The sequence below is a fragment of the Anser brachyrhynchus genome (genome assembly GCF_964034855.1).
Source record: "Anser brachyrhynchus genome assembly, chromosome: 6".
Classification (NCBI taxonomy): domain Eukaryota; kingdom Metazoa; phylum Chordata; class Aves; order Anseriformes; family Anatidae; genus Anser; species Anser brachyrhynchus.
The window spans coordinates 24,651,241-24,672,029 of NC_137700.1; the positions used below are offsets into that span (position 1 = coordinate 24,651,241).

Sequence of the window (20,789 nt, forward strand, 5' to 3'; positions counted from 1 at the left end):
GTGTGGTCTCACTCTGTGTTTGTTTTCCTAGATCCTGTCCCCAGCATGCCAATGGAGCAACACCCTCAGAAATCAATAGCATCTGCCCTGCCCCCTTCTCCTGTGGGGGATGTGAGGTCAGCCACCCACGCAGGACCTTTGGAGAAGCCCTGTGAAATGGGTGCCACTGGTGAGTCCATGCATTTGTTTTTCCTTGCTTTGGCGTGAACTAGAGTAGCCAGTTGTCTTGTGCTGCTGATCCTGCTTCTAAATGGATTGGTTGTGGCCTTCTTGCTGAGGTTACTGGGGGCAGAGGCTGGGGCAGAATGCCTGTGATTGGCACCTGCTTCTCAAGGGCCCTTTATGAAGGCACGTGGATGGGGAAAGTCCGAAAAGGTCCTTGAGCTGACCCTTAGCCTGGCTTGGCTTTGTCAAGGCCCCCCGTGTAAGGCTATATTTTTGTCTCTTCCTTTTTCCAGAGTCTGAGAGAGCCACTGCACCTGCATCACCCACCATCAGCACCTCTGCCTCTCCTTCTTTCACAGCATCAGCTCCAGCCAAGGCAAGCCCCGTTGCAGACGTACCTCCTACAACAGCACAGCCACCACTCATCCTGCAGCCCCTTGCCTCCCCCCTGCAGGTTGGGGTGCCACCTATGACTCTGCCAATCATTCTCAATCCAGCCCTAATAGAAGCCACCTCTCCTGTTCCTCTCTTAGCTACTCCACGGCCCACTGACCCCATGACAACCTCTGAAGTCAATTAGCTTGAGGGTGTGCAAGAACTGTCCGCTGAGGAAGCTCTGGGTAGAGGATGCTGGCCAAACGTTCTCTGGTAGCGAGCATGTTTGTTTTAGAAGATGATGCTAACCTGAGCAGAAGGGCAGCTGCTGCAGTCCCCGGAGCACATCACATTTGTTCCCTTCTTGTGGCAACTGCCCCAAAACCCCTGACTGCAGCCTTCTTGGTGTCCAGTTCCACTGACCAGTTCCTTCCTGCCTTCACAATCTCAGGGACCAGGCAACACCCCCACCCAGCAGCCTGGGACCAAGCTGCCACCACGTCATCTGGCGAAGAGGGAAAAATCCTTGATGTAACACCAGAGAGGGGCAGCGCTATGAGACCGCCTCTCAGATGGTTCAGTCCAGTCCCTGGACAGTTCCCCAGCTGTTCCCTACCTTTCCTGCCCACGCTTCTGGTCGCACTGCTTTATTTGGGCTCTGGGCATGCCTGGGCTCAGCAGGTTGAGAATTTTGCCTAGATGATTGCTTGCAGCATAGTTCCCAGCTTGCGATGTAGGGCTTCTTGTCTGCTGTAGCCACATGCTTTCCTTCTGCAGCGTGGATCACAGCAATCCCCTAACCAGGTAGGGAGCAGGGCAGCCTGGTAGGCACAGCACTGTCTTCCCCACCTCGTCCTGCAAACATAATCAGGCTTTCTGGATGGAGGGAGCAAATTCAGAGGGCCCTGCCTAGTTAAGCAGATGAGAGGGAAGGGCAGAGCCCTGTGAGCTGAGAGCAGAGCACTGTGGCCATCTCTCAAACAGCGTTTGGGGAGCTTCTCCCCTTGGGGTGCACAGCAGTGCTGTGTTTTCTACCACTTGCTGCGTTGGCCTCTTAGTGTCCAGCCCCAGGGCTGTCCCCTCCTCTTCAGCTGGAGAAGGCGCTGGGATCTGTGGCACCTGCTGGTAGAGGAACAGCTTTCTCTTGGAAGCTCCTGCCAAGATTGTACCCTCCTGCATCTTCTGGTTGTTGGGTGCCCGCCTCCTTCTCCACCTAGGGTGTTCCTGCAACTGAAGTCAACACACAGTCCCTGGTAGTCATTCCTGTGCTTCTGCCGTGCCGCAGGGGTGTCCTGCTCTTCCGTCGCCTCGTGCCCAATGCAGAGCTGGCTGCCTGGCAAGCACTGCATCTCAGTTCTTCCTCCTCTAAATTGGTTGGCTAAATTCTCAGTAATACCAGCTTCAGAAATCCCACTGGTGACTGGGAGGGGCGTGGGCGCTGACTCCAACCCAGCGTGTGCTGTACTGAGAGGAACCTAAGGTTGGGGTGGCAGTACAGCCAGTGTACATATGGAGTAAATGGCTTACGAATCCAATGGACTTTTTACAGTGTAATAAATACATCCTGTAAATGAACGTTCCAGTGTTACGCTCCTTTCCTGTTGCGGTTCTGTGGCCCAGAGCTCTGGGAAGAGTGGAGAGTTTAATTTTTACGGTGCTGTGCCCTTCTGCCCTGGTTCAATGCACCAACGCTTCCAGCAGCGTGCTCCGTCCATGGGACTTGCTCTGACCGCTGGGCGGCTCAGCCGGGAGGCTGCGGTGGAGGCTGGGGCCGCCCAGAGTGGGGCAGGAATGGTTCCACCAAGGTCAAGGCAGAGCTGTAACAACTAAGGCTGCTTTTGCTTTCGTGGCAGCACACTGGTGTCAGCTGTAAGATCTCCGGTGTAATGGTGCGTGCTCATGCACAGCCAGGACTGAGGACAGAAATGAGGGCTGAAGAGCAGATGCCCTGCGGCATCTCGGCACGCAGCCAGAACACAGACCTCGGTGGCAGTGTGGCTCACTTCAAGGAAAGAAGCCTTTTCCCTCTGATGAGGAAGAAATCCTTATTTCCACTGACAGGACTCTGACTTGGTGAGGGCATGAGATCCTGGAGCCTTCCAGGGCTATTCCTTGTCATGGATGTGGGCAGCCACAGGTACTTCCATCCTGATGTTTTCTGCTCTGTTGTGGCAAGATCCACACAGCGTCTTCAGAGCTGTGCGAGGCACTGATGCCTTCCCTATCGGAAGGATTCCAGAGGATTCCTGTGGGCTTAATAAGGAGTTTAAAAACTTCTGAGTTTGTTTGAATTTCGTGGTCAAAGGTCTAAATATTGCGTAATGGAAATGTGATGCGCATGCTAGGAAAGCCCCGTTAATAAATCCTGGTTATCTTTCCCTGTTTCTACCATTCCTTGAATACTTTTATTCCTGTAACCTTCTCTTCCTCGCCCTCCAGTACCAAAGCCATGGTGTCTCTGCTGCTCTTAGACACTTCCTTTCATGCTTTTGAGCCCTTGCCCTGCCTGCCCATGGTGCTTCTACGTCCAGCCCACCTCTCTGTCCTGTATTTTCAAGGCTTGACTTCTATTTACAGCTCTGTTTTTCTAAGCCGTCTCCAAACCGCTTGCTGAAGCCTTTAGATGATTAACTCTTCATAAGCCATTGCTCAACTCTAAAGCGCTTTTATGTCAGCACTGCTGCCCTCTGATCCCTGGACAGTCTTTTGACTTCTTGGACTGCTGTCATTTACCGGCAAAGCCCAGTTTTTCCTGTTGCCTTAAGATAGTTGTTTTGAGGATGCTGCATTTTAAACTGTTTGCAAACCCAATTTGTACCTAGATCCCTGTATCTTAACTCAGACAATCGTGGTGCAAAGCAAAAACTACCAGAGGAAACTGCAGGAAATGGGACTGGAATGTAAAGAATGTAGGATGGAAAGACAAAATTGCACTTTAAACGGTTTTCACTAAAGTGCAAATAGGAATGGGCTGAAAAATAGATAAATTTATTTCAGCATTGTTTGGATTTTGCAATAAAGAGGCTTCAAGTGTTATGGAAAAAAAAAACATAAATTGTTTTAGTGTGAGCTCAGAGGAGATCAAGGATCAGCTGACAGGTAGCACTTGCTGTGTGATAAATACAGTTTTATTGATCAAGTCTCTTGACTTTTCCTTGTAACTTGAATTACACAACAGCCGTGCTGCCAGCGGCTGTTGGTGAGCAGGGGTGGTCACAGCCCTAGCGTTCAAGCCTGTCCCAGCATCCACTTCTGCTAGACTTGGACTTCTTTCTCATTTTTACGGGTCTGACTCACTGTTGTTCCAGAGGATGCTGGACAGACATCACAGTAGTTTGGGTTTGCTTGCCTCTTGCTGTTCCAATGTACATCAAGAACAGCTTCCGCAGCTGAAAGAGAGCAGGAATAAATGTCAGTAATCAGCATATGTCAATAGAAGGGCTTACTGTGGAGCTGGTGTTGTCCTCAGTATGAAGCCTTCTAACACAAGAAAGCCCTATTTAAAAGATAAGCTCTGGCTGAAAAATGTAAATTTGACGCTGAAACTTGTAAGTGCAGAATCTGAAGCAATGCTGCTTTTACTCAGATTCAGTATTAACAGGAAAAAAGGCCGTGTGCTAAAGCGTACTCAGCAGACCCAGTGATTTCAGAGAGGCGCCATCCAAAAGTGACCTGGCTTTTCCCTAACTACCAAGCTCCTTCCTGGAAACGCCACCTGTTGAGCTCCATCGGGAAACCTGCTCGTGTTAGAGCCTGAAGCATCCTGAAAACGCATCCCCCTCTGCTCCGCACCACCTGCGCATGCAAAGCAGCCTGCTTGGGTTTGCACTGCCCGTCCCATTGTCCAGGAACAATCCCAGCACCACAAAGGCTGCTGGAGGCGGCAGCAGCTGCAGCACTGGCCCGGCGCCCGCCACACTGGGCAGCATTGTTCCTGCCGCTGCCGTGCGACTGCAGGGCTGCCGGGAGCGAGGGTCGTGCCCGCTGTCCTCCGGCCGGCGGCAAGGCAAAGGCAGGTGGGGGAGCACGGAACGAAGTTGTGGGGCACAGCGTCCTGCAGCGAGAGGTGGGGCAATGCCATGCTACAGAGCAGGGAAAGACGCTGGGCCTTCGAGGAGCCAGCTTGGCTTCAGTTTTTCAGGAAGATCTCCAGGGACTACAAGTCCCAGTGTGCAATACTGTGCCCGGGGTTGTATAACCTGAGCTGGGGGCAGCAGGGGGCCAACGGCATGGCCTGTGAGCGTTGCCCTTCCTCTTCCCGGGGCCCAGGCAGGCGTGATGGTCCCTGCCGGCTGCAGGAGGAGTGCAGGCAGCCGCAGGGCCCGAGGGCCATCTGCACCCTTGGGCTGTGCTGGAAGTGTTGGGACCTGCAGCCACATGCCCCTGGCTGCCACAGGGCAGGAGGGTGTGTTAGTGCCGGGCTGCGGGCAGGAAAACGCGGCTGATGGTCCCTCGCCGCTGCCAGGGGAAGTCACGCTTCCTCTTCTAACTTTTCCATTTAAGACAAATAGAAAGCTCCCGGGGCAGCGGGGCTGGTGGGCGGCAGCTGGACTGGATGCCCGGCTGGGCAGCGCCTGGTGAAGGAGAGGTCGCCCTGACGGGGTCAGGACCGTGTGCGCGGGCAGGTGCCCATTACGCAGCCCGCTGGCAATGGGGCAAGATCCGTCCGTGCTGTGGCACGAACTGCACCACGGCCTCGGGACCCGTCCGAGCCGCCCTAACCCCGTTCCCTCACACGCCGCAGCAGGGAGGGAAGGGAGTGGGGTGCTCCTCGCGGGCCGTGCCCGCCGCACCGGGCGGCCGGGGCTGGGCTCCTGCTACCCGGGGCTGGGCTCCAGCTACCCGGGGCTGGGCTCCTGCTACCCGGGGCTGGGCTCCTGCTACCCGGGGCGCAGCTTGAGGCACGCGGGGTGTCCGGCCGGGGGCCCCCAGCCGCTGCCCGTCCCGGTGCCCCGCAGGGCCGCCGCCACGTGGCGCCCGGGGCCGGGCCGTGCCGGGCCAGCCGCGCTCCCCGCCGGGCGGGGCGGGCCCTGCGCCGAGCGGGACCCCGCGCCTGCCCCGGGGCGGAGCCGTCCCGTCCCGTCCCGTCCCTCCCGTCCCGTCCCGTCCCGTCCCGGTCCCGGCCCGGCCCGGCCCCGGCCCCGGCCCCGGCCCCGCGGCGGGCGCTGCCCATGGGGAGCGCGGCCCGGCGGCGGCCCGGCAGCAGGAGGCAGCGGGGAGGCTCCCCCGGCGGCCCCGCCGCCCGCCGCTAGCCCGGCGGGGCATGCCCGGCCCCGCCATGCCCGCCTGGGGGATCCTGCCCGTCACGCTGCCCGCCTTCACCATCACCGGCATGTGGATCGTGTGAGTAGCGCCGGGGGGGGCTCCGCGCCCGGGACCCCCTGCCCGGCCGGCCGGCTGGGTGCCGGGGGCTCGGAGCATCGCTGTGCCCGAGGGCAGCCCGGGCAGCACGCGGAGCGGCCCCCAGAGCCCCCAGCTCCCGGTGCTGGGGGGAGGCAGGGCAGGCCCTGCCGGTGGGCTGCTGGTGTGGGAGGTGGGTGCAGGTGGGGGACACGTCCCAGCGGGGACAGCCGGCCCTGCGCCTTACTTTCGGCTCCCGGTGAGCTCCTCTGCAGAGGTGAAGCGATGTGGGCAGCCCGGGATGTGCCCCCCATCCCGCAGGGCACCGCGTAACCCCCGCTGTCATCTCCCCCAGGTACGCCATGGCGCTCTCCAACAACCACATCTGCCCCGTCCACAACTGGTAAGGTCCTGGGGGTGGGCAGGGTGGTGGGGCCCCCTGGTTAAACACCCTGCTGACGGCAGGTCCTGCTCCGTTCCTCACCTGCTCTGACCCGCGGGTGGTTTTGGGGGAGCAAAGCCCTGTAGGGGCTAGCTGCCAGCAGGATTGGGCCCCGTGTTTGCAGAGCCTTGGGGATGGTGGAGCTGAGCAGAGCTACATCCAGCCCTCCCCCCCGTCCCGGCACACTTGTGTGTGGTCACGGCCGCTCCGGTGAGCAGTCCGGCCCTGCGCATGGCACCCGGGGAGAAGGAGGCCATTGAGTAAACGCTAAGCACGGAAAAAGCCTGAAAATAAGTGGTCAGGGAATTACAGAGGGCCGTGTGTCTCCATGGAGAAGGCCGGGACTCACTAGCTGGAGACTTGGACCCTGGGCCCTGGCAGTGCCAGCAGGGCTGTGCTGCGGCACCCATCTGTGCCCCAGGCTGGGAGGGAAGAGCTGTCCGCGCTCTCAGGAATTTCTTCTGCATGACTCTTGGCTTGTTGCGTCTCCTAAAAAATCTGCCCAGAAAATCCATGTTAGCTCAATTCTTGCTGGAGTGTTTGAAGGAGGGTAAAAAAAAAAAACCAACCCGCTGCCATTTCCTGTCTGATGGATTATTCTGTCCTGGGAAGAATGTGTTTGTCGGCGTTGTCTCTGTGGCATAAACAGACGTTAATGATGAATAATGCTTCCAAACTTTGGGCTGATTGCTTTAAAAAAAATAGAAAAATCCCAAACCAAACAACACCACAAGAGCAGCCCTTGAGGAGGCCGTGGGGCTCCACGCCTTGCTCGGGTTTCGCGGTTGGAAAACAAAGCCACCAGTAAACGAGGAGACTGAAAAAACAGCAGAGACCAGCCCAGCCCTTTCCGAAAAGTCCTGCTTAACTGTGCGATTGCTGAGCCACTTCAGCTGGAGGCGGCCGGCGGCTCGGCTCCGACGGGCACCTTTGGCTCTGTGGCTGCAGGGTGGAGGCCCCCTGGGCTGTGCCAGCTAGGAGTGCCCGGGCGATGCTGCAGTAACAGGTGATGGGCTCTTGCAGGACACCCAAAAACCCTTCTGTGATCAGGTGCCAGCTCCTGGGAGAGCCCAGGCGGCTTCCCTGGGTGTCACGGCTCTGACCGTCCTGTCACCTTCCTCCCACCATGTCCTCGGCCTTGCCCCTGCTGTGCCCCACCATCAGGTGTTGGGGACAACAGTACCACTCCCTCGTGATGGTCCCGCAGGCTGATGCTGTGTGGTGGTGCCCCAGAGGCAGTCACTCTGCTGCCAGGGCCACCCAGGTGCCCCAGGCCACTTGGGAGGGCTGGGGGACGCCGGCCAGCAGCTGCGCTGGGAGAAGCTGCAGCCAGACCACGGGAGAGGGGATTTCCTCCCTTCCTTCCCGCTTGTGCTCAGGGCAGCCCTGCCTCCCCTGGGATGGCCATGGGCAGCGGAGCCCCCTTTCCAATACAGGGGGTGTCGCTGTGTGGCCAGGCCCCCCTATCCCCCAAAAGAGGAGCCATGCCTCCCCATGCCAGCAGCCTGCTCTAGGGCTTTGCCCACAGCCTGGTAGTGGCATGGAGGCGACAAGAGGCATGTACCCCTGAGGGGGCAGCTCGGTCAAAAAGCTGCTGAAGAGGCCCCGGGGCCAGCCGGGGTGGGCACTGCGGGGTGCCCGTGCCCCTGGGATCCGTTTCCCGCCCGGGCGCCACGTTCCCTGCAAGCCCGGAGCTGCCGGTGGCTGCGCGCCCGGCTCCACCCGCGCTGCCAGCCCGGGGCTGTGTGTGCCAGGGCTGGGAGCTGCGTGTTCCTGCTCCTGCCCCGGGGCTCCCAGTGGGCATCCAGGGCGTGATGCCCCCCGGGGGTGGTGCTCCCTGGCTGCAGGCCCCCCCAGCCCGTCCCTTTGCTCCCCGCAGGAATTACAACCAGTCGTGCGGCGTGGATGGCCCCGGCTCCTGCTGCACGCTGGATCACATCCCCCTTGTGAGGTGAGGAGCTGGTGGGTGGGCTGGGGGCCGGGCCGAACCCAGCCCCTCTCCTCCCTGGGGGCACGGAGCGGCAGAGGGAAGCCCCTGGGAGAGATGGGGACGAGCAGCGGGTGCTCGGGGCGCCCAGGAGCGGGCCCTGGGGAGGGTCCTGCACCCTGGTGCCCCCTGCTGAGGGCTGCCCGTGCCGTGCCTTGTCCCCACAGCAAGTGTGGCACCCTGCCTCCCGAGAGCTGCTTCTTCAGCCTCATCTGCAGCCTGGGCTCCTTCATGGGTAAGTGCGCGGTGCTGAGGGAGCGGGACGCTCGGCCTAGTGCCGGGCTGGGAGCGGGGCGCTGCGTAGAGCCGGCCCTGGGGTGCTAGCCAGCAGAATGGTGGGCCCGGGATGGGCCCGGGATTGGGGGGTCTCCAGCCAGCCGTGTGTGATGGGCGCTGTGTCTCCGTCCCGCAGTCATCCTGGTGGGGCTGCTGAGGTACGCCCACGTCCTGGAGCGCGTCGGGCCGTCACTCCTCAACACCCTGGGGCTGGCCACCGGCTGGCTCTGCGCCGCCGGCCTCACCATGGTCGGCAACTTCCAGGTAAGGCTTCTCCCTGGGGGCTGGGGCTGGTGCGGGGCAATGTGGGGCTGATGTGGAGGTTGGAGGAGTGCGGGTGGTGGCAGGATTTGGGGGTGTTTTGTTGTTTCGTGCACACCTCCACCCCCCAGGCACCGCACTTCCCCAGCACGTTTTATTTGCACGCTCATCATTTCGGGCCCGGATTACGCAGCCGGTTTGGGTTTAGCCCTTATCTCAGAAAGCAAACATTTCAGCACCTGCCTGCTGCTTTCCGCAGTGCAGGGCAGGGCCGGGGCGGCGCTGGCTGTCCCCTTCGTGGCCCCTCGGAGCCGCGAGCTGACGGCCTGTGCCCGCAGGTGGATCACGCCAAGGTGCTGCACTACATCGGAGCGGGGGTGGCCTTCCCCACCAGCATGCTGTTCGTCTTCCTGCAGTCCGTCCTCACCTACCGCATGGCCAAAACCCGCGGGCATTACTGGACCGGCCACCTGCGTAGCATCCTCACCGCCGTGGCCTTCATCACCCTCGTCTTCAGTATCCTTTTCCTGGCCCTGCCGTCTGTGGGGAGGTCGCTGGGGTGGGCAGGTGACGGCGGCCCCGGCCTGGCTGCCATCACCCTTGGGGTGTTGGGGTGGGCTGCGGGAGCATGATGGCCCTTCATGGCCTCAGCCCACACCTGGCAGAGCAGAAGGGCCACCTTATTTTGTTTAATGGGTATTTTGAGCCCTCGGCAATGCAAAACCTGTCTGATTTACCTATAGCCTATGACACATAACCTATGGTCCTCCTTGGGGTGGCTGGGGGCTGGCCGTGCTTTCCTTGACCGGGATGTCCTCAGGCGGTGTGTTCTTCATCCAGGAGAGCTTCGTGCTGCAGCACGTGGCCGCGCTGTGTGAGTGGATGTTCATCATCGACGTCCTGGTCTTCTACGGCACCTTCACCTTCGAGTTCGGGGCCATCTCCACGGACACCTTCCTGGTGCTGCTGAAAGCCAGCCGGGCCCCCAAAAGTTACAAAGGCGAGAGCAGCCTGCCCGGCACGGCCTGCATCCACGGCACGGAGGGGCTGGCCATGGTGTGACCCCGATGGGAGGCAGGCTGACGGTGGGGACCAGCAAGTGGGGCTCTGCCAGCGGCTCCCCACCTCGAATGTCTCCCAGACCCCGCGTGCCTCGGGGTGCACGTGTGTGTGCGTGCACACGTGGTGCTTGGTACGTGCCCCCCGACCAGGAGCTGCAGCCGGGCTCCTCCAGCAGCTGAGGCCCTGCAGCCCCCGGGGAGCAGGAGCTGCCCCCCAAGGGCTGCTAGGGGACGGGGGTCAGGGTTGTCCCCTCTGTGTCCTTGGCTGTCGGAGACAATCATGTGGGGGGAGCACCCCACTGGTGTGAGCCTGTCCTGGAGGCTGGTGGGAGCGGGGAGGGCGATGAATGAGTGTGTGCGTGTGTACATAGAGCTACGTATATATACAGATCGATGTATATACACATCTATATAGTTTTTCCCTTGTCCCTCGTGAGGGGCATTGCTGCTGCTGTGCGCGTGGGCCAGGTTGCGCCCCCCGAGTTGCCCACCTGTACGAACCTGGCCGACGCCTCCCCCGGTGCGTGTAGTTGGAAGAGGAGTGTTCTGACTTTTATATATAATATATGTTAAAAAACCCACAAAACCAGCAGCCACGCCACGAGCAGGGCGCGGGGACTTCACAGCCACAGACGGGCCGCTGCGGGGCCGCCCCCGGCCGCCCCCTCCCCGCGGCCCGGCCCGGCCCCGCCGCCCCCCGGTGCCCCCGGTGTGCGGGGCCGGGCGGGGCGGGGCGGCGGCCGGGAAGCCCCGGGAGGCGGGGCCGGGCCGGGACTTTCCCGGGGCAGCGGCGGGAGCGCGGCGCCGAGCGGGGCTGGGGCCGGAGGTGAGCGGCGGGGGGCGTCGGGGGTAGGGGTAGGGAAGGGGGAGGCGGGCCGGGAGGCCCCCCGGGGAGCGGGCAGGGTTAGGGTTAGGGGTGGGTTAGGGTTAGGGGGAGGAGGGAGAGGTTGGAGGTGCCGGGGAGGGTGAACGAGATGCTGGGGAGCTGCAGGCTGGGGAGGGGACAGCCAGGGCTGGTTTTCCTCTTTCCGTGCCCCTGTGGCCCCAATCCCTGCCTGCAGTGCCAGGAGGGTGCTGGTGCGTGGGGCTGCCCCGCGCCTCTGCCCCACAGCCGGAGCACCAGCGGTGCCATGGGCAGCGTGGGAGCACAGGGACAGGGGCAGCACAGGCCCCGCCGGCACCCAGAGGGGGTTTTGGAGGATGTGCAGGCACACGAGTGGAGCAGATGGTTCATAACACAACAAAGCAGCTGATTTATGGGCCCCTAGAGGAGAAACACAGAAGATCAGTGGGTGGCTGGGGTTTGCCAGAACGAACTTGATAGCCGTGATGGGAGGAAAGGCATTTCGTGCACAGAGATACGAGTGGTTTGGTGTGCCAGGGCGGGCTGCTGGAAGGCTGGGACGGCTGCAGGGAGAGGGGATTTGTCCCCGCTACTTCTATGGGTCAGGGGATGGATTTCCAGGGCAGGTCTCTGAACCAGGTCCCTGCAGGAAAGACCCTGCAGCCTTGTCAGCCACACAGTTGCTAACAAGTAGCTGCGATGGAGCAGGGCCCAGGAATTGAGCAGAAACCAGGCTTGGGAATTTAAGGCCGTAATTTGCAGGCATTAGCAGGCTCCTGGAGAAACAAAATGCGCAGGGAATAGCTTTAAAGAGGAGCAGCCGGGTGGGTGGCTGGGGCTGTTTGTACACAGGGGTAGGTCAGAGTTGTGCCACGCTCCTGCTGCCTCCCATGTTTCTGGAGGGCCCTTTCCCGTGGCTGCTAAACAGTGCTGGTGCGGCCGGATGGACGGACGTTTCTCTGGTGCCTGCAGGGCACCAGCTCTGCAAGTCAGCTGGCTGTCATGGGAGAAAAGAAAACAGCACCAGCATTGCTGGGTCACGTTCGGGGAGCTGCAGGCATGAAGCAGGGCTGTAACCCACTGCGCTTGCCAGCGGCTGGCCCTTTGTGGAGGCAGCCTGGCACCGGGAGCCGGCTCGGCAGCGGGCTGCACCATCCGTCCGGCAAGGGGCCAGTGCTGCTTGGGGCAGCGATGCCTGCAAAATCCGTCCTGAGTCATAGGAACGTGGAGACATGGGGGAATCAGCCCAGCAAGGGGAGCCTGCAGCGTGTGGGTGAGGGTGGATGCGATCCTGGTGTCCAGAGGTGCACCGGGGGGGCAGGACGGGGAGGTGGGTTATCTTGTGGGAGTATCTTGGGGGACAGAAACGCAGTGTGCTGTGCCTCCAGGTGTAAAGCAGCCTCTCCCTGCTGGTCCCGGGGGCCTGAAGGCGCCCTGCCAGGCACAGGAGGCAGCGCTTATCTCAGAGCAGCGCTGCGTTGCCGTGGGCTCTTCCAGGAACAAGGAAGCTGGCGGTGACCCTCCAGCTCTGCTCAGCGAGCAAGGTGTGCTTCCTCCGACACGCCAGCGTGCAGGCACAGGGACAGACAGCTGCCGAGCGAGACCCAGCCACGCAGGCTGGGGACAGGGCAGGCATGGCCCCGTGACGTTCCTGAGTCATGCCGTTTGCTGCAACAAGTGGAAGTGTGCAGGGCAGAGATGAGCGAGCTGCAAAAACCCCTCGAGGGATGGGGCTGAGGGCGCAGGAGAAAGGGGAGCTGCTGTGCGCAGGGGGCACGGTGTGTTCTTCTCGAGGGTTTGCCTTGGGACTCCCCCAAACGGGCTCAGTGGTTAGGGTTAGAGGGGGTCCTCCTGGCTCACCGGTGAAGGACATTTGTCCCCTCTTTCACTTCTTTGTGACATCTGCAGCAACAGATCTGGCAGTGGGCTGAGGGTGCCCGGGTGGGATCCAGGCAGCAGGCAGCGTGTGATGCTTCCCGCTGGCCTGCGCCGGGTCACGTCTGTGCTCCCAGGCCTTGGGAACGGCCCGAGGAAGGTCCCCCCTCGCTTTGCACTGAGGTCTTGGCCCCCCTTGGTCCCCGCACCCCGGGCTGAGCCGCTGCCTCGGCTGCATCCCGTGGGCAGGAGCTGCTGGAGCTCAGCTGTGCTCCTGCAGCCCTGGGGAAAATCTCAGGCCCAGAGCCTCAGGGCAGCCCCTTTGGAGGGCTTGAGCGGCTGGAAAATCTCCTTGAAAAAGCTCTTTTCGGCTTCTGAAGAATATGAGTCACTCACGAGCTGAACAATCCCCTTCCTTCCCCTCTTCTCCCACACACCCAAAATCCCCTGAGCGGGACCTGCGGCAACCACTGCTTCAGAAATTCATGGTACGAGGGCACAGGGGAGTCAGATACGTGTTTTTTTTTTTTTTTTTTTTTTAATTTTCCACTGCTTAGTGAGGAAAAGGAATGCGGAGAACGAGAGCGTGCCCTGCTCCGCTCTGATCCTGCCCCTTTGCTAGAAGCCTCCGGTGCTTTCCCGCTGCCGGGCAGACCCTGACCCCGGCGGGACCCGTGTCTGCGGCTGCTGGCAGTCCCCGCGGCGATGCTGGGGCTGGACGGGCTGCTGAGGCCTGCCTCTTCCTCCGCGGTGAGTGGGAGGCTCGAGGGCTGCGGGCGCTGCTTTACGGGGAGACGCTCCCTCGGGGGGCTGCGGGGCGGCCGCTCCGGCTCCGCGGCGGGAAGGTGGGGATGGGGACGAGGCCGGCGAACGCCCCGCAGCCTCGACGGGAGCGATGCGGGGGCTGCCGTGTGAGTGGGGACGGGGCACGGGGCGCCGGCAGAGCTCACCCTCCTGCCTGCCCCTATCCCCCGGGACCCCTCGGGGCAGCGCTTTGGGAACAGCTCCCGCTCGGGGCCGGGGACTCGCGGGGCGCCCCGTCGAGGCGGGACGGGACGGGGCCGGGCCCGGGCCCCCGGGGGCGTTACGGGACGGGGCCGGCTCACGGCCGCCCCGCCGGGATTTCCAGCCCGGCCGCGGGGCAGGGCCCCAGCCCCCGGCTGCCTCGGGAGGGCGCGGAGCGGCCGCGGCCGCCCCTCGGGGTCCGGGAGCCGCGGGTCGCTCCGGGCCGGGCCGGGCCGATCCGGGCCGGTGCCGCTGGGCGGGGCGGTGACGCGCGGGGCCGTCATTTCCCGGCTCGGCGGGGTTTCTGGGGACTTTCCGGAGCGGCGGGGCCTTCCTGCCGCCCGGCCCCGCTCAGCGCCCGCTCTGCCCGCAGGCCGGCGCCCGGCCCCGCGCCGACATGGACGAGCACTTCCAGCCCGTGAGTGAGCGCTGCCGGGGGGGGTGCTGTCCCTCTGTCTGTCCGTCCCTCTGTCTGTCTGTCTGCCCTGGGGTCAGAGCGGGACACGGGGGGCGCTGGGGACAGGGGTTTCGGCACCCACACGCCCCGCTCGGTGGGGAGGGTATCGGGGTCTGTGCCCGCCCGGGGGCTGCAGCCCCGTCGTCTCACGCTCCCCTTCCCTCCCGTCGCCCAGTGCCTGGATGGGATCGACTACGACGACTTCAGTTTCGGCACCCACATGATGGAGCAGAAGGAGCCCCTGATGCAGACGGGTAAGGGACGTGTCCCCCCGGGGTCCCCGGCCGCGGCAGCGGGGTTTCCCGGCGGGCTGACTCACGCCGGGTGGTTCCCAGCAGCGCCGCGGGCCGTGCACCCCATGTCCCCGACGTGGGCTGGGTGGGAATCCCTGCCCCGTGCCACCGGGATGGGGCTGGTCAGCCCGGCCGTGCTGCCCCATCCGCCAGGGAGCTGAGCTGGGGCTGTGCTGGGGGTCCCCGAGTGCCAGAGCATCCTGACGGCTGCTCCCAGCCAGGGGTTGGGGCCCTGAGGACCCCCATGGGACAGACAGGGGTCACCTCGCTGTCAGCACCGTCCCCATACCTCCAGCACCAGCACTGGGAGCACACACTGGTTGCTCTGTGCTTCTCACCGGTGCCTCTCCTCTCTGCCCTCCAGTAGAAGGCCCCTACCTGATCATCATCGAGCAGCCGAAGCAGGTAAGGACCTCACCCGGGCAGGGGCAGGCAGAGCGCCGGGGGCACGCTCCGGTGCCGTTGGTCTGACCCCCTCTGTGCTTCCACAGCGGGGTTTCCGATTTCGGTATGGCTGCGAGGGCCCTTCACACGGGGGGCTGCCGGGAGCATCCAGCGAGAAGGGGCGCAAGACGTACCCCACCGTCAAGGTGAGCATGGTGCTGGGGGGGGAACGGGCTTTGGGGATGCGTGTAGGGACTGGGAGGGGAGCCTGGAAGGGAGGACATTAATGGATATTGCAAAGCCCTGGCACTGACTATTGTACCTTGCTTCATCTCCCGTCTCCCCGCAGATCTGCAACTACATAGGGATGGCCCGGATCGAGGTGGACCTGGTGACACACAGCGACCCTCCCCGCGTCCACGCCCACAGCCTGGTGGGCAAGCAGTGCAACGAGGCCGGCAACTGCGTGGCCATCGTGGGACCCAAGGACATGACCGCGCAGTACGTGCGAAGGGGACCTGGCGGGCTGGGGCAGCCTCCTGCCCACACAGGGTGCCTGGAGGCCCTGCAGCTTTACACATTTGGGGGCTGGGGAGAAGAGGGGGGCCGATGCCCCTGGGAGCTGGTTTTGCTCAACGGGGCCAGGAGCGCGTTTGAACAAGGTCATCAGCACAGCTCTGTCCCCGAGTGTTTGGCCAGCCCTGGGTCCAGCACATGCAGCTGCTTGCATGCCTGTTTTGGGCTTCTGTCCTCGGGGTTGCAGCTCCTGCTGCAGCCAGGGCAGGCTCTCCTCCAGCTCTGCAGATAACTTCGTCAGGCAGCCGGGCTCTGCGTCTTGCTCCATAGACCTGTCGGGGGGCTCCTGCCCAGCCGGTGGCTGAGGCTGAAGCAGGCAGGCTCCTGCCTGGCTCTGCTGCCGTGTGCCTCAACACTGCTGTAGCCTGAGCAGCCCAATCTGGGGAAGAAAGGGTGTTTTCCTCAGATCTTCTGCTGGAGTGGGACAGGAGGGGCAGGAGCTGTTTGCGCTCTGTTGCTGCACACGAAGTCCCTTGTAGGTCCCGTAAATCCAACCCCTGCTGCTGGCTCAGCCTGGTCCCATTTGCATCCCTCTGCCCTCCAGCCCTCCCGGTTCCCCGCTTTGGGCTGGTCGCCTGCAGAGCCCTCCATTCTGGGCTCCTCTCCTCGCCGCTGTGGCGGCTCCTCTTTGCCCGGCACACGTTGACCTGCTGCTGCCCTGCTGCCTTGTGCTTGGCTCTGCTGGCCCTCGGTGGCCCGTGTGCCCCGGGGCTGGCTCTGCAATGACAGCGGGCTCTTCTCCGCCAGGTTCAGCAACCTGGGTGTGCTGCACGTCACCAAGAAGAACATGATGGAGATCATGAAGGAAAAGCTGAAGCAGCAGAAGATTCGCAACACGAATAGCCTGCTGACAGGTGGGGGCAGCCTGGGGCTGTGTGGGGCTGCGGGGAGCTGGGACCTGCTGTGGGGTGGCAGCTGCAGGGCTGGGCTGGGCACGGGGCCGGTGTGTCTGACAGCATCTCCCTGCGGCCCGGCAGAAGCCGAGCTGCGAGAGATCGAGCTGGAGGCGAAGGAGCTGAAGAAGGTGATGGACCTCAGCATCGTGCGGTTGCGCTTCACCGCCTACCTTCGTGACAGCAGCGGGAACTTCACGCTGGCCCTGCAGCCCGTCATCTCAGACCCCATCCACGACAGCAGTGAGTGCAGGGCCAGCTCCTGCTGGCAGGGGCAGGCTGGGCGCAGAAGGGGTGGGCTGTTTGGGTGCCGTGTTGGGCTGATGGATGCAGCTCCGCCGTCTGTCCCTGGGTGGTTTGGTGCTGCTCATCCTGGCAGAGTGATAAGGGGTGAACGGCTCCGTTTTGGCCAGCCTGGCCCCTGGGCTCCCCCGTGCAGCGGGCAGGGGACAGGGCAGGACGGGTGAGGAGGTCGTGGCTGCTCTGCCACCACGGGGGCTGCCAACGCCTCTTTGCTCTGCAGAGTCCCCTGGAGCTTCCAACCTGAAGATCTCGCGGATGGATAAGACGGCAGGCTCGGTGCGGGGCGGGGATGAGGTCTACTTGCTGTGCGACAAGGTCCAGAAAGGTAAAAGGCGTTCCCTCCGGCTGCGACCCTCTGCAGGGGCTGAGGCGGAACTGGTCCAAGCCCCAGGGCCCCGAGGTGGCCAGGTTCCATGGCCGTGTACCTGGAGCCCGGCCAGGCAGTGAGACAGGCGGTGCCAACCCCCCCTTTCCCCCCCCAGATGACATTGAGGTGCGCTTCTACGAGGATGATGAGAACGGCTGGCAGGCCTTCGGGGACTTCTCCCCCACGGACGTGCACAAGCAGGTACGGGGAGATGGGAGGGGGGCTCCTGTCGTGCCCCCGGGTGGGTGGGTGCCCCGTGAGGTGAAGTGGCCTCATCACTGACTCCAGGCAGGAGTGGTGCCAACACCCATCTTTGCTGCCCGCAGTACGCCATCGTCTTCCGCACGCCCCCCTACCACAAGCCCAAGATCGACCGTCCCGTCACCGTCTTCCTGCAGCTGAAGCGGAAGCGAGGGGGGGACGTGAGCGACTCGAAGCAGTTCACCTACTACCCCGTGGTGGAAGGTGAGCGCCGAGGGATGGGTGCTCTCAGCACCGGGCTGGGCGTTCTCCCCCACCCCTGAACCTCCCCGGTCTCTCCCTGCAGATAAGGAGGAGGTGGAGAGGAAGCGCAAGAAAGTCCTGCCCCAGTTTCCCCAGCACTTCGGTGGGGGCTCGCACATGGGGGGAGCCGGCGGCGGTGCCGGGGGCTTCGGATCGGGAGGAGGTGAGTCAGGAATCCCTGCTCCGCGCTCTGCCAGCCTAACCCTAACCCTAACCCGCCCCCTTGCCCCGCAGGTGGGAACCTCAGCTTCCCCTACTCGCCTGGGCTGGCGTACAACAGCATCTACTCGACCGGCCCGCACCCCGTGGGGGGGTACCAGGGCGGCGTGCAGATGAAGGCCCCCAGCGTGGACGGGGATGAGGGCGACAGGCAGGTGCCTACGGACAGCGTATACTGCAAGGAGCTGCAGAAGCACGGTAGGAGGAGAGAGGGGGCCTGGAGACCTGCCTTGGCGTGGAGGACGTGCCTGGAGAGGCAGCTGGCGGGGGCGCTGGTTTTGGTGCTGATGTCCCGCTTCATCCTGCAGCCCAGATCTGTCACCTGTGGATGCTGGCCCTGGCGCGCCGCAACGCTCACGCCCTGCTCGACTACTCGGTCACCGCAGACCCCCGCATGCTGCTGGCTGTCCAGAGGCACCTGGCCGCCTCGCAGGACGAGAACGGGGACACGTGAGTGTGCGGGGCGAGGGGCGCACGGGGTGGGACAGCACAAACTTTGCTGGCACTGAGACCAGCCTCAGGGGGTGGCATTATAGGGCCAGGGAGCAGCAGCTGGTGGGGAGGCCCTGGGGACAGGGAGCTGGGACAAAGGCTGTCCTCTCTCCCCGCAGGCCTTTGCACCTTGCTATTATCCACGAGCAGACGGCTGTGATCAAGCAGCTGATCGACGTGGTCGTTAGCATCCCCAGCCCTCAGATCATCAACATCACCAACAACCTGCAGCAGGTACGGGGCTCCCAGGACGGCTGTTTTTCATGGGGAAGGGCTGAGGGGGGGGGTCTCCCCTATCTGGGGCTTGCACCTGCACCCAGGTGCTGGGGGCTGCTGCCGCCCCCTGCTCAGGCTGTGTGTGAGGGGTGCTGGGGGCCGTGCCGGGATGGGACCAGCGCTGGTGACGGGTGCCTCTGTCCCGCAGACGCCGCTGCACTTGGCGGTCATCACCAAGCAGCCCCAGGTGGTGCAGCTCCTGCTGCAAGCCCGCGCAGACCCCACCTTGCTGGACCGCTACGGCAATTCCCTGCTGCACCTGGCGCTCCACACGGGCGACGAAGAGATGGTGAGGACGCTGCTGACCCACCTGGGTGCGGCTGCCCCATACCTGCTGCGCCTGCCCAACTTCTACGGTGAGCGGGGCTGGGAGACAAAGGGCCTGGGTGGGGAAGGGGCCCGGCGTGGCTGGGGGGGTGCTGAGCCTCTCCCCCTGCCCCAGGCCTCCTGCCCGTGCACCTGGCCGTGAAGGCGAAGAGCCCGACCTGCCTGGACCTGCTGGTCAGGAAGGGGGCGGACGTGAACGCCACGGAGATGCAGGGCGGGAGGACCCCGCTGCACCTGGCCGTGGAGATGGAGAACCTCAACATGGCCACCCACCTGGTGAAGAAGGTAGGGGGCTGGCTCCTCGCTGCGGGGCCGGGGTGGGCGCAGGGAGAGGGAGGCAGGGCCCCGCAGGAGGGGCGGCACCAGGGGCCCGTCCTCATGGCCTCGCGCCTTTCTCCATAGCTGGGAGCGGATGTCAACAGCCGGACCTTCGCTGGGAACACCCCCCTGCACCTGGCCGCCGGCCTGGGCTCCCCCACGCTCACCAAGCTGCTCCTCAAAGCAGGTAACCTGCCGCCCCCTCCCCTCCTTCCCATGGGCAGTGGGAGCAGGCCCTTCCCCCCGGGGTCTCAGCCACCCCTCGCCCACAGGGGCAGATGTGCTGAACGAGAACGACGAGCCCATCAGCCCCTCCTCATCGGAGGCGAGCAGCGACACGGACGCCGACCCCGAGGAGCAGGAGGTGAGCATGGAGCTGGGGGAGCCGTCCCCAGCCACGCCGCGTGGCCCCAGCCCTCATCCCGACCCTGAGGAGGAGCAGGAGGAGACAGGGCCCCGACCGCGCCGCTGCCACACGCCGTTGGACCTGACCCGCAGCCAGAAGGTGGGCGGGGGGCACAGTGTGGGATGGGAGCGTTTCCATGGGTACACAGCGTGGGGTGGGGGCCGTAGCACTGGGAGCCTCTCTGGAGAGGATGCCCTGGGGCAGAGCTGTGCCAGGAGCACAGCCACGGTGCCGGCACCGGCCAGGCCCGGCGTTGTGCCCCTCCACATCCCAGGGAGCTGGGATGTGTTGGTCAGTGCTTGGGGTGATGCTCATGTCCGTGTGTCTGTCCCGCAGGTGCGGGACATCCTGCTGCAAGCCTCCCAGCCAGGCCCCAAGGCGGAGCTGACCGCCGCCCCCCGTGCAGGTGAGCAGCCCCTCTGCCCGGGCAGGGCAGGACCAAGGCCCTCCCGGCCGCGGGGACGGGCAGCGCGTGACAGAGCTGCGTGTCCCCCACAGGGAACGTCCTGTCCCTGGACAACGACGCGCTGCAGGGCTTGGAGCAGCTGCTGAACCAGGACAGCAGCGGGTCTGACTGGATGGAGCTGGCCAAGCGGCTGGGGCTCTGCAGCCTGGTGGAGACCTACAAGGACACCCCCTCGCCCAGCGTCAGCCTGCTGCGCAGCTACGAGGTCAGCGCGTGGCCGGGGCGCCCTGTCCTCCTCCCGTCCCCACCGTGTCCCTCCCTGCTCACTGTTCTCTCCCCACAGCTGGCCGGGGGCAGCCTGGGAGGGCTGCTGGAGGCGCTGGACTCCATGGGGCTGCGCAAGGCCGTCAGGATGCTGCGCAAAACCGAGGCGCAGGAGAAGCTGCAGAGCACAGGTATGGGGAGTGCAGGAACGGGGTGAGGGCCCTGCTGCCCCCCGGCCTCTCCCCCCTGACCGCCCCGGGCTTGCCTTGCAGAGATCAAGGAGGACAGCGCCTACGGGAGCGAGTCGGTGGAGGAGGAGCAGGTGCCTGCCCTGGCCCTGAAGCCAGGGCCGGTGCCAGCAGGCGAGCTGCCCCACAGCCAGCAGCAGCAGGTGCACTGAGGGGCCGGGGGGGCCGTGCTGCCCCCCGCCCTGCCCATCCCATCCCACACAAGTGCCTTCTGGACTGGGAGCCCACGCCGCAGCCCCGGCTGCCTGGACGCTCGGGGGCGGGATGCAGCCTGCCCCGGCCCCTCTCTGCTCTTATTTAACGGTCCCTCCCTCTCCTGGTGAATAAAGGGACACGGTTTCCATTAGCCTCAGCCAGCTGTGTCTCTGCCGCAAGGCGGCGAGGCAGGGCGCTCACCCCCAGCACCGAGCCCTGCCTGTGGCCCT

At 63.7% G+C, this 20,789-nt stretch overlaps 3 protein-coding genes across 13 annotated transcripts in view; all 3 read left to right on the forward strand.

The window, feature by feature from the left end:
- GBF1 (golgi brefeldin A resistant guanine nucleotide exchange factor 1) overlaps window positions 1–2,115 on the forward strand; it is a 102,508-nt gene extending 100,393 nt beyond the window's left edge. For all 4 annotated transcript variants that reach the window (XM_080598185.1, XM_080598186.1, XM_080598187.1 and 1 more), the window contains 2 exons: window positions 32–169; window positions 459–2,115. In XM_080598185.1, the coding sequence (XP_080454311.1) occupies window positions 32–169; window positions 459–745 (425 nt within the window). In that variant the 3' untranslated portion in view covers window positions 746–2,115. The remainder of the gene's footprint in view (window positions 1–31; window positions 170–458) is intronic.
- Window positions 2,116–5,645: 3,530 nt separating this feature from the next.
- Window positions 5,646–10,314, forward strand: TMEM150A (transmembrane protein 150A). Its single transcript, XM_080596790.1, has 7 exons — window positions 5,646–5,883; window positions 6,236–6,283; window positions 8,202–8,273; window positions 8,477–8,544; window positions 8,722–8,849; window positions 9,185–9,362; window positions 9,667–10,314. The coding sequence occupies exons 1-7, from the start codon at window positions 5,804–5,806 to the stop codon at window positions 9,906–9,908; spliced, it is 816 nt and encodes a 271-aa protein (XP_080452916.1). The 5' UTR covers window positions 5,646–5,803; the 3' UTR covers window positions 9,909–10,314.
- A 333-nt stretch (window positions 10,315–10,647) lies between these two features.
- NFKB2 (nuclear factor kappa B subunit 2) lies at window positions 10,648–20,710 on the forward strand. 8 transcript variants are annotated; one of them, XM_080596743.1, is made up of 24 exons: window positions 10,648–10,733; window positions 13,184–13,376; window positions 14,005–14,049; window positions 14,264–14,342; window positions 14,746–14,786; window positions 14,873–14,971; window positions 15,115–15,266; window positions 16,089–16,195; window positions 16,319–16,477; window positions 16,758–16,862; window positions 17,020–17,105; window positions 17,231–17,369; window positions 17,452–17,571; window positions 17,643–17,825; window positions 17,936–18,077; window positions 18,239–18,353; window positions 18,544–18,751; window positions 18,838–19,007; window positions 19,125–19,227; window positions 19,313–19,545; window positions 19,783–19,852; window positions 19,945–20,117; window positions 20,196–20,307; window positions 20,389–20,710. In XM_080596743.1, exons 2-24 carry the CDS (start codon window positions 13,332–13,334, stop codon window positions 20,514–20,516), a joined length of 2,814 nt encoding a protein of 937 aa, XP_080452869.1. In that variant the 5' UTR covers window positions 10,648–10,733; window positions 13,184–13,331; the 3' UTR covers window positions 20,517–20,710. The 8 variants fall into 8 exon arrangements, with proteins under 8 accessions (XP_080452869.1, XP_080452870.1, XP_080452871.1 ...); XM_080596744.1 differs by having other exon boundaries at window positions 14,749–14,786; XM_080596745.1 differs by lacking the exon at window positions 14,005–14,049.
- The last annotated feature ends 79 nt before the right edge of the window (window positions 20,711–20,789 follow it).

Bases quoted from the DNA above. Each gene is read 5' to 3' on its own strand.
- TMEM150A (XM_080596790.1), top strand. From the start codon at position 5,804: ATGCCCGGCCCCGCCATGCCCGCCTGGGGGATCCTGCCCGTCACGCTG. The intron at 6,284-8,201 runs GTAAGGTCCTGG...TGCTCCCCGCAG, and splicing joins ATCTGCCCCGTCCACAACTG to GAATTACAACCAGTCGTGCG. The intron at 9,363-9,666 runs GTATCCTTTTCC...GGATGTCCTCAG, and splicing joins CTTCATCACCCTCGTCTTCA to GCGGTGTGTTCTTCATCCAG.
- NFKB2 (XM_080596741.1), top strand. From the start codon at position 13,478: ATGGGGACGAGGCCGGCGAACGCCCCGCAGCCTCGACGGGAGCGATGC. The intron at 16,478-16,757 runs GTGAGTGCAGGG...TTTGCTCTGCAG, and splicing joins AGACCCCATCCACGACAGCA to AGTCCCCTGGAGCTTCCAAC. The intron at 19,853-19,944 runs GTGAGCAGCCCC...TGTCCCCCACAG, and splicing joins GACCGCCGCCCCCCGTGCAG to GGAACGTCCTGTCCCTGGAC.